Source organism: Diachasma alloeum, unplaced genomic scaffold, assembly GCF_001412515.2.
Source record: "Diachasma alloeum isolate Michigan unplaced genomic scaffold, Dall2.0 Dall_scaffold_00366, whole genome shotgun sequence".
Classification (NCBI taxonomy): Eukaryota; Metazoa; Arthropoda; class Insecta; order Hymenoptera; family Braconidae; genus Diachasma; species Diachasma alloeum.
This window is the reverse complement of record NW_021680505.1, coordinates 665,553-676,151: the sequence shown is the minus strand read 5'-3', so window position 1 is coordinate 676,151 and position 10,599 is coordinate 665,553. Positions and strand designations below refer to the sequence as shown.

Here is a 10,599-nt window from a genome sequence, read left to right as displayed (position 1 = left end):
TCCTGATCATGAAGAATTTGATGATAGGATGTGATTGTCGGAAAAATTCCACTTTATTTACCACTTTAAATATGAAAAAACACGTAACGATGTTTTGAGGTCTTTACAGTGCAAAATTGGTGGACTTGTAATTAAGGTTTTTGATAGTTTCAAACGCTGAGTTCTCATATTAAACTATGGTTATTCGATTCGTGGTACTTTCACGCGTAATTTGAGACCATTTCGAACTCAAAACTCCACTCATGTCAATAATTATCAACAATTTTGTTGACGCCGAGCAGAGCCGGTAATACCGCTCATAGGATCGGCCACGTAGTTGCTCGACAGCACTCGAGTACAGGTTAGGTTGCGGCGCGAGCGATACACGCAAAACCCTATGAGCGGCATTGGAATCGTGCCGAGCGGTATTACCCGACGGCGGGTAGTACCGCTCAATAGGCTCTCTCTTTTATTTTCAATCAATTTTGTGGATTCTAAGGAGAATTAGGCGTCTACACTTCGAGAATAACGAGTTCAATAGTTAAAGAAGTCTCACAAATACGTTTTTTATACTCAAGTTAAAATATAAAATATAAAACTGGCATTCCCCTTAGGTGGGCGGTACAGGCACACCCTTCCCTAGATTAGTCCGCGCGCGTCTGTCCTACTCCATGGGGTTCAATGTATGTCAATTGTAGTAAATGGTGCTATATATTAGATTTCTGATGTTAATATCAAGTTTTCCGAAGAAAAAGTTTCAGGAATATATTGCATTTTTTTATATTTAATACATCCAGTGTTACGTTTTTTGAAGCCAATCAATTCGGCGTATTGTCATTCGATTTTTTATAAATGATGATAGCATACATTAAAGATATTACGACAACGCTATGTTATATTATATTGTATACTATATTATATAATATAAACTATGTGTAATATACAATATAGAATAGAGTACTATATCTATTATAAAATATAATGTGGATAGTAAAAAAAATTAAATAATAAACTGATAACGATAATAACATACATTGAGAATACGATATTGTGTTATATTACATATACCATTATATATGCCTAATATATTATAATATAGTATAGTATAGAATATAATATAACATAGTATTATCATAATATCTTTAATGTATGTTATCATCATTGATAAAAAACCTAATGACACAATACGCCAAATAGATTGGCTTCAAAAAACGTTATACTGGATTTTTCCTATTCTAAAAAGAACATACGCCGTAAGCTGTAGCGTAAAGCTCTTTCCTCGAATTTCATTGGTCAAACATTCGGATTCGCCCGCACGTGTTCGACTTCGGTCGGCTTTCGGTTTTCGTGTCACGATTTGTCTTTAACACGCGCGCTCAAGTGCGCGATTGTTCTTGTTTGCCGTCGGAAATTAATATATTTCGTCATTAGGCCGAAAAAAACTTTTCTGGCCAATATGAGATTTGCAGCACGAGCCGACGGCGAGGACTGCAATCATATTCGTCAGAAAAGTTTTTTTTGGCCGTATGACGAACAATATTTTTTGTCATGACTCCGCTTCGCTCCGCGTCCGTGAATATCTGCCTTACGGCCGGAATGACAAAAAGTTTGTTTTTGTTTGTTTGTGAGGCAGCGCTTCACGGACGCTCCGCTCCGCGTCCGTGAATCTCTGCCTACGGCCGTCATAACAAAAAATACTGTTCGTCATACGGCCAAAAAAAACTTTTCTAGCTCATATGATTGCAGCCCTCGCCTTCGGCTCGGGCTGCAAACTCATATTCGCCAGAAAAGTTTCCTTCGGCCTAGTGACGAAATATACTATTTTTTTTGTCATTCCGGCCGTGAGGCAGCCCTTCACGGACGCGGAGCGGAGCGGAGTCCGTGGGCGGAGTCCGGAGGCCGTAGGCTCTGCCTACGGCCGTCATGGCAAAAAATAATAGATGGACGACAACGCTTATTCTTTTAAATTTCTATCCCCTTATTACCGATTTTATTGAAAAATTCCGTAGCTATTCTGCGGGATTTTTTTAATATAAATGTTTGATGTTCAAAATAAAAATAAAAATGTTTAATGACAATTTTTCACAGAAAAAAGTAATAGACTGTTTATCTAAGAAATAACAGAAAAAATTTAAACCCAATCCCAACGTTGGCAGCCAACATTGCCTCGACGTTAAAATTTTTCACCTTTACCTGAATATTGGTTTCAAAATAAAATTTTTCAACAACACACTGGGAGAAAAAATTTGCTCTGCCAGAAAACTAAATGTTTTACGCGGAAATATTTGCTGGTGTGGAACTGATTTACTTGAGGGAAATTAAGCAACTTGATAGAAAGAAATTTCATATCTTTCACAAAAATTAAACTTTAGTCGTAATCATCAGAAATATCCCTAGAAGAATTCATTGACAGGAACTGTTGGCAGGATAAAATATAATCTATTGTACTCCAATCATTTGATCTGAGAGAACTCCATAGGTTCTCTCATACCATAGAAAGAATACATTGACCAGGAAAGAATACTTTTTTTTTAAATTGTCCCTTCGAAATTATTGAGTTTTGCCAATAACACAGTTTTCAATAAAAAATTTGTAGGACCCTTGCATCTGTCTGTTTGCGTTTCTCGTGTCACTGAACAGCACCAAATACCTCACACTTTATCCATGGGAATGCTCACTCGTCGAGACCTGAATAAAACACGCGACAATCCTGTTATTTTCGGATCGATTTCTACGGATGGGAGGAAGAATCACAGTACAGTGGACATTGAGGGGTAGGTGCATTAATCCGCCCTCTGCACGTTGTTGGATCGATCAATGACCGTTGTCACGTCCACTAATGTCATGGGTTCATCTACTGAGTAAAGAATGAAAATTATTGGCTATTATCGCGAACTAACTAATGGAACATTTTGGATGCGAATAAATTAATGAATTATTTATGAATCCGAAAAAATGATTTCTAGGATTTTGCATTTATTGTTCATAAATTAATTTTGAAAACGAGTCTCAATTTTCTATAATGAAAACTTATTAATTATTTTTAGAATTTTCCTCAAGATAAAAAAATCCCATTTTGTTTACGAATTTCTTACTTTTTTTCTGACGATTAAAAACGAAAAATTACGTTTAAAAATTTTCAAATAGTCCTCAAATGAAAGTTCTGATGGTCAAAGAAGGATTTTAATGAAAAAAATGTTAGAGTTCTTGAATATTTGTCACTTTACTTTTTTCTTGATTTTTTTCCATAAAAAATTAAGTTCGTAGCGAAGCGCTAAGAAGTTTTAAGTCGAGTTTTTGAGGAATATCTTCGAGTCCAAGGGAAGTATCGAAATTTTTGTAAAAAAAACTTTTTTGTAGGTCTCAATTCGATCTACGAAAAAGGTCTGAACAAAGATCTTGCTATCTGTTGAGATTAGTGGAACCATAGCACAGGATAGCATATAGAAGACAGTTTGCACGTGTAAGGCACGTCTGCCGAGTACGATATATTTGATTAGACTGAGGATACACTATCTCCCGTAGATTCTCAGATATTCACTAAAAATTGGTTTATAGTCAAGAGTGTTGATGAATTTTATGAGAATTTATTGTTTCTTCTTCTTCGATTTTTTCTTCTTTCGTAATTGCTGACGCTCCCAATAAGCTCTCCACGTTCTCTGAATCCTCTTTGCTGCACGATGTCTCATAAAACCGTTCAGACCCTCCATGAAAGCTCTGCGCAGTGCTGTCTCTCGTTCATTCTTCAGTTCCACGTACTCTATCTCCTGAAGTCGGAGAGTTTCCTGTTGCGAAAAAGAATATTATTGTTTTGAGTCGAATCGGAGAGATCACCAAGGAGTACCTCGAGAGTCTTGAGTTTGTTTGCCAACAAATCCGATTCCGCTATGAGAGTCTCCATTGTTCGATGCAATCCACCTACTTCTATGTCGTATTTCGATAATATTCCGAGGTACCGTCGCTCCGCTTCTTTTCTGGGATCAGAGTATAAAGAATCAATTGGAGGGAGTGGAAGAGAAGATATAATACTAGAGCTTTGGGAGCGAAATTTAATCTTCATTTATTGAAAGGAAATGAGATTATGTATATAGGGAGACATTCAAATTCTATTGGGGATTGAATTTGTTTATCGTTGAATCGCATATATTTATCGGTAATGAGGGTCAGAAGCTTGATAAGGGTCTCGAGGATGGAAATCATGAGGGCCGTATGATGATAATTGTGGTCCTATAGATATTTTTTCATCATATAGTATTGAAAAATATCTGGAGATACCTAAGGGGCTGAGAAGACCACAAATTCCGGCAGTAATGGAATGCTATTCAATTCAAAAATGCCTGCTGCTTTAGTTTTTGAGAAATCCCCAAAAAACAAAAGTTATAATTGACTTACTCTACGACGCACAGAAGCCAAGAATAAAGCAAACCGGACAATGGCATTTTTTTAATAAGTAGTTTATTAATTACATATAAAGATACAGTAAAATCTTTTTTAAAAAGATTGTAAATCTTATTACGGACAATGGCATTTTTTTAATAAATAAGTGTAGTAATTGTTGCTAATAAATTAGCGATTTGCTTCCAAATAAGTTTTCTTTCTTAAAATTCTTATTTCACTATTCTCTTCTTCTATTTTTTCATGTCGTAGTACTATCATCAATTGAAATGTCATAAAAAAATTTGTGTATTATTTCGTTCTGTCAAATAATTTTACATTCAGACCCTCTCAAGACTCGAATTCGTTTTCAGTCCGGTTTTAATTAAGGTTCAATCAATGTTTAATCAATCGGGACCATGAATCAATATGCAAGGGGCCATTCATTTGTTGAAATCAGTGTGTCACTCAGGATTAAAATGCGAAATCAGTTGAAATCAAGTTAAATCAGTGAAACCCTGGGATTTCATCGATTTCATGTGATTTTAACTGAAATCACTTGCAATCGGTAAAATCTCATGAAATCATGAAATCAACAAAACTACAAATCTTTCTTGAATTCCGAGTTATTCAACAAAAACGCAACTGGTAGCTGAGTCGACTTAAGGGGAGACTTCTGTGAGTTTTAAAAGTCGTGGGTTATTGGAGTAAGACTTCTCATACGTTGAAGATCGATTATATAGATCTGAAAACGAATAATTAGTGCAAAAAAAATTTTTTTTATTGTTCGTTTTCCCGAAAACGCTTAAAATGCCAAAAACAGTCCAGGGCCTCCAATTTTTGAGCTACGAATGATTTTGTTTTTCAAAATTTTCGAAAAAATATGTAGAATAACAATTACGAGCTAGTTTTTTTTAATTCACCGCTTACATGGCTAAATTTGCTTTTTTTGCATTTTTTTATACAAATAGTGAATTTTTTTATGTGAAAAAAAACGAAATCAGCTGTGTAGCAGTCGAATTCCAAAAAACTGACTCGTAATTGTTGTTCCACACATTTTTCCGAAAATTTTGAAAAAAAAAACTTTTGTATCTCAAAAATTGGAGGCCCTGTACTGTTTTTAGCATTTTAAGCGTTTTCGGGCAAACGAACAATAAAAAGAAATTTTTTTGCACTAATTACTCGTTTTCAGATCTATATAATCGATCTTCAACGTATGAAAAGTCTCACTCCAATCACCCACGACTTTTAAAACTCACAGTAGTCTCCCCTTAAGGATGATCGGACGAGCCCCAAGGGTTAGAAAAAAAGCAGCCATTTTTTCTTTTTTTTTTTACGTATTCTTTAAATGATGGAAAAGGCGTGTGCAAAGTTTCAGACTGCTGAGAAGCGTGGTTAATTTAATATGAATTTTTAAAAAAGTGGTCATTTAACCGTAATCTTATGGAAATCACAAAAAAAAAGCAAAACCCAAGGAAAAAATGCGGCCAAAGTCATGAAACTTTAGACACATTTAGAACATGTGATGAATGATTTTGTGAGTGAAAAATATTGTCGCCTAGAAGCATTGTTTATTAATAATAGCGAAAAAAGTACTGAAAAATGAAATTTGTGCGCAGTACCGATCGGGTAGGGGTAGCGCGGTCAATTTAAACGTCTCTTGAGAGCAATGAAGCGTTGTGATTGGAGCTCCCTCGAGCCAGTGGTACCAGCTCCTGGTGAAAAAAGAACTATCGACGATGTTGCCACTTTTTCGCATGGATTAATATTTTTTCATTTGTTGAAAAAAAAACAATCTGAAAACCATTTAATGCGTGGAACAGATACAAATAAATTGATTAGCTCCAAAAATAATTTTTAACCGGAGATACTCCCTAATATTGCCTGAATTTTGAATCCAAAAGCGAACAATTTTTTTGTTCAACGATCGGTTTTCTGCAGGAAAACAAGAGAAACCCCTCCGCCTCACCTCCTACATTTCCTCCTCGCCCTTTTATCCTTGAACCGATTGACCACTTCACTACTGAATTACTGTACGCAATTATAAAAAAATTCCATTGTCCACTCGTGTCATCAGGTGGAATTCTCTCGTCAGAACTTTGCGAATCAAATCAAGATTTTGTGCAGAGCTAAATGGAATGCACACCCGTCCCAGATGAATCCATTTGGGAGAAATAACATTTCTTTCAGGTTGAGTTACCCAAGGGACCACTCCTACCTCAATGAAAAAGAAAAAACGAGGGATAAGACACTTGAATGATGGATCTCACCTCGTAGCGTAGACCTCCTTCTCCCTTTTCAAATTTTCCGCACAAATACTCCGATATTCAATCTCTCTCAATTCAATCTCAGTCGCTTTCTGTCGCTTCTCAATCAGTGTCTCATCCATTACCGCCCTCATCTGTGCCTCCAATTCCTCTCTGATGTAAATAAAATAAAACCATTGAATCCAGAATTACGAACACAGAAATTTACCGTATAAAATCGACAAATGAAGAGAATCCAAAGAGCATCTTCAATTGAAAAACAACACGAGAATGAATAAAAAATGACAGCAGTGGAATTTATAATTCCATTTTTTTTCCAATGAGGAATTCAATCAATAATATTCAAATGACAATTTTGCAGTTGAATTTATAGGGAATTTAATTGAATTAAATTCTATAAATTAAATTAAAGATTAACTTTATAAAATTGAATTTGAGTAAATTCCCGATAAATTGTTCATCATGGATTTCTCCAATAAGAAAATAATTATAGAAAGCAAAAATATTAAATTTTACTCAACCGTTTGTAAAAATTGATAGAAAAAATTAAAATAAACATAAATTTCACTAAAACATTTGCGAGTTGTTTCATAATTCTTGAAGTGAAATGAATTTCTACTCAAAATAAATTTCTACTCCAAATGAAATTCTACTTAATTTCTTGAGTTATGTTTCAATTAAAACATTATAAAATTAACCTTCTCCTCTTAATTTTCAGTGTCTGCTGCAACTCAATTCCCTCCAACAATTCCCTTTCCCTATTAATTTCTTCCCTAACTCGGTCCACCGAGTTTCTATGCTCCAGCCGCGTGTCCTCCAGGGTGCTCTTCAAAACTTGAAGAAAACACGCCCGAAACAATTTTATAGAGAAACGTAATTAATTCGCTGAAATATTCAGTTGTAATACCACTAGTGCTTCAAAATTATCGGATATTTTCCGATAGCTTCGTTCCTAGGCAGGGAAGCTTGAGGAAAATATACGATTAATTTTGAAGCACGAGTGGTATTTGACGGATTATTTTTCCACTCGGATTTCGGCCAAGCCGAGTGCAGTGAACAGCATCCGCATACATTTACACAGCCATACATTTACAACCCACTTTTTTGTTTATCTGTCACACAGAATATTAAACGTGAAATGATTTGAAAGATGAGAAACATTGAAAAGCTACTAGTGAATTTCCGTCGGAAATTTTTTAGAAATTTCCGAAATAAAACTATTTGACAGCCTCAAATACTGCGCTCTGATTGGCTGAAATCCGAGTGAGAAAAATAATCTATAGAATTTCGATGGAGCTTCTATTAAAAAATCGAATAGTTCTTCGTCGATTCTATTAAAAAATTCTACAGATTTTCTCCACATTTTTTTCACTGAACTTGATCAATACTACTTTCTATATTTACATATTTTCTATAGAAACTCCTCGGCTCTAGTTCTCTTTTTATTAAATCTTTTTGATGAGGAGCCACCAAATATAGAAAATTTATGTCGAGGAAATCATATAGAAAACGTCTTAATGGAAAAAGTTGTATAGAAAGATCTAATTCTACTGATTTTTTCTATAAAAAAAGTTCCTGTTAGATATTTCATAATAAAAACAACGCAAAAAGCTGCAGAAAAACTTCCATACAAAAACCCAGCGAATTCGAGAGTCAATTCTATCCGATTTGTATTGAACTTCTATTAAAAATTCTATTAGTTTTTGACTGCTTCTATTGAAAAATTCCGCATCTTTACTGCGCGTTTTTTTTAAATAGCAAGTGTCCAATAGAAACTATTTTATAGAGAAAATCCGATTAGTTCCATCTTCCTATACAACTTTTTCTATTGGGAGATTTTCTATAGAATCATTCAAAAAGAATTTTTCAGTTTTTTTCTACTTTATTTTTCTTTTCTTTTCTTTATAAAAATCAACCAAAAAAATTTGAAAATTTGAGCCGAGAAATTTCAACAGAAAATATCTCAACGGCGTAGATCGTATAGAAAAATTGAATTCTATTGTTTTTTCCGTGGAATATTTTCTATTCAACATTTCTCTCAGAAAGAAAATGCGCAGATAAACTGTGGAATCTTTCGAATAGAATTTTCCAACTAATTCGCTAGGTTTTTCCATGCAATTTTGTTGTACGTGTAACTATGTGCCTTCTGAAAAATCGATCCATACGGGCATGCACTCACTCTCAACTTCCTGGAGAGCTTTCTTCCCATTCACGAGGGCAGTTGCTAAATTGGATGCTCGCTCACGTTCCTCTCTGGGTGATGTTCTCATTCTGGTCTCAATGATACGACCCAGGTGTCTCAGAGTTTTGATTAAATTCGATAAAACTGTCTGATCCTCTCTGGTGTATTCATGACCGAATGCGTCGAGTGATTCACCGACTCGGGATGTCAATTTCGCAATAATTGTTCGCATTCTGCATAGCGATATGTCGCGCTCCATATTTTATTTCTAGTGTAGATGATTAGATAAGAATAGAAAACCAGATAGTCACTTTTTTACTTTTTTTTTACAATTATAATAAATGAGATTTAACAGTGTAACTTTTTTTGAAGCCAATCTATTCGGCGTATTGTGTCACTAGATTTTCTTATAAATGATGATAGCATACATTAAAGATACTGCGATAATACTTTATTATATTATATTCTATGTCTACACTATACTATATTATAATATAGTATTATATATGATAATTTTATAATTGTATAATGTATTATATATAATACATATAGTACTCTCGTATATATTTTACATTATACATAGTATATGGGAAAGTGGGGCAAAATGAAATAAAGACGACTGTTTCACGCAATTCAAGCAAAAAAAAAATTTGTTATCATATATTTTTTTTTATCAACTTTTTTTTAATTCTTGCTAGTACTGATGGGAATAATATTTTTTTCTATTGAATGAAAAATTATTATTCTCATCAGTACTCCCAAGAATTAAAAAAAGTTGACAAAAACAATATTTAATTGCGTCAAACAGTCGATTTTTTGAATGTTTCATTTTGGCCCACTCTCCCCTACATAATATAGTACAGTATAGAATATAATGTGATACAGCATTATCGTAATATCTTTAATATACGCTAGCATAATTTATACGCTAGCATAATTTATGAACGATCTAACGACGCAACACGTATGACAAAATTCAATTGAAAACCCAGAGAATTCGCTGGAAAATTCTATTGGAATTCTATAGGGTTTCTATAGGACTGCTATTATCTAAGGTCTTCGGGCCTTCCCATTTTGATCCTCTGCGGGTCAAAATGTGAAGGTCAAAATACAAGGGTTAAAATATAAGAATTAAAATATGAGGGTCAGAATAGGGGTCAAAATATAAGGGTCAAACTGAGGGCCAATTATTATTGAGGGGCAAAATGGGGGCCAATTCGCAGGGATCAAGTCGGGGGCCCGATATTATCACTCCCCCCCTGGCTACGGACACGTCCCAAATGACCACCAAATGACCACCAAAAACCATGAAATGACCATAAAAATCCGTGGCTTGGCCATGGTTTTGTTCATACGTGTGATGGTTTTCAGATCCAATTGTTCACAGGCAGTTCATTGAGTTTAAATATTGTTTATGAATAATTGAAACATCACTCAGGTATCTATTTGCTCGTAATTGAGGTTTCCATGAACTTGATGTTCATGTGGTCGGTGCACATTCAATACTGGAGGTAATTACATTTCATCCTGCAGGATTCCAACCAGTGGTTTCTGTGGTAACAATAATGATCAAACAAGTGGCCATGTCGGGTTTATCTGACATGAGTGTAATTTCTTTGATGTGGGTGTGACGTAGTACGGCGACTTCAAGTAGTCATGATCTATTTCACAGTAGGAATTCATTATCCTAGAATTTGGAGAAGAAGCACGTACGAGAAAATTTCAGAGATAAAATTACGTCCAGAACAGTGGTTCATTTGAATGGAATAAAAATCTTTATTTGTAATTTCTTACTTG

General features: G+C 34.6%; 1 protein-coding gene across 1 annotated transcript; it reads right to left on the bottom strand.

Annotated features, from left to right (window-relative positions):
* Positions 1-3,492: 3,492 nt before the first annotated feature.
* On the bottom strand, positions 3,493-10,215 carry LOC107041499. The gene is made up of 6 exons (XM_015262077.1): positions 10,158-10,215; positions 8,800-9,070; positions 7,319-7,454; positions 6,624-6,773; positions 3,824-3,953; positions 3,493-3,764 (listed from the first exon to the last, which is right to left on the bottom strand). The coding sequence occupies exons 2-6, from the start codon at positions 9,059-9,061 to the stop codon at positions 3,567-3,569; spliced, it is 876 nt and encodes a 291-aa protein (XP_015117563.1). The 5' UTR covers positions 9,062-9,070; positions 10,158-10,215; the 3' UTR covers positions 3,493-3,566.
* Between the last annotated feature and the right edge of the window lie 384 nt (positions 10,216-10,599).

Excerpts from the sequence above, each read along its gene's own strand:
- LOC107041499 (XM_015262077.1), bottom strand. The coding sequence starts at position 9,061 with ATGGAGCGCGACATATCGCTATGCAGAATGCGAACAATTATTGCGAAA. Across the intron at positions 6,774-7,318 it reads CTGAAAATTAAGAGGAGAAG|AGAGGAATTGGAGGCACAGA; the intron begins GTTAATTTTATA and ends TATTTACATCAG. Across the intron at positions 3,954-6,623 it reads AAGGAGGTCTACGCTACGAG|AAAAGAAGCGGAGCGACGGT; the intron begins GTGAGATCCATC and ends CTCTGATCCCAG.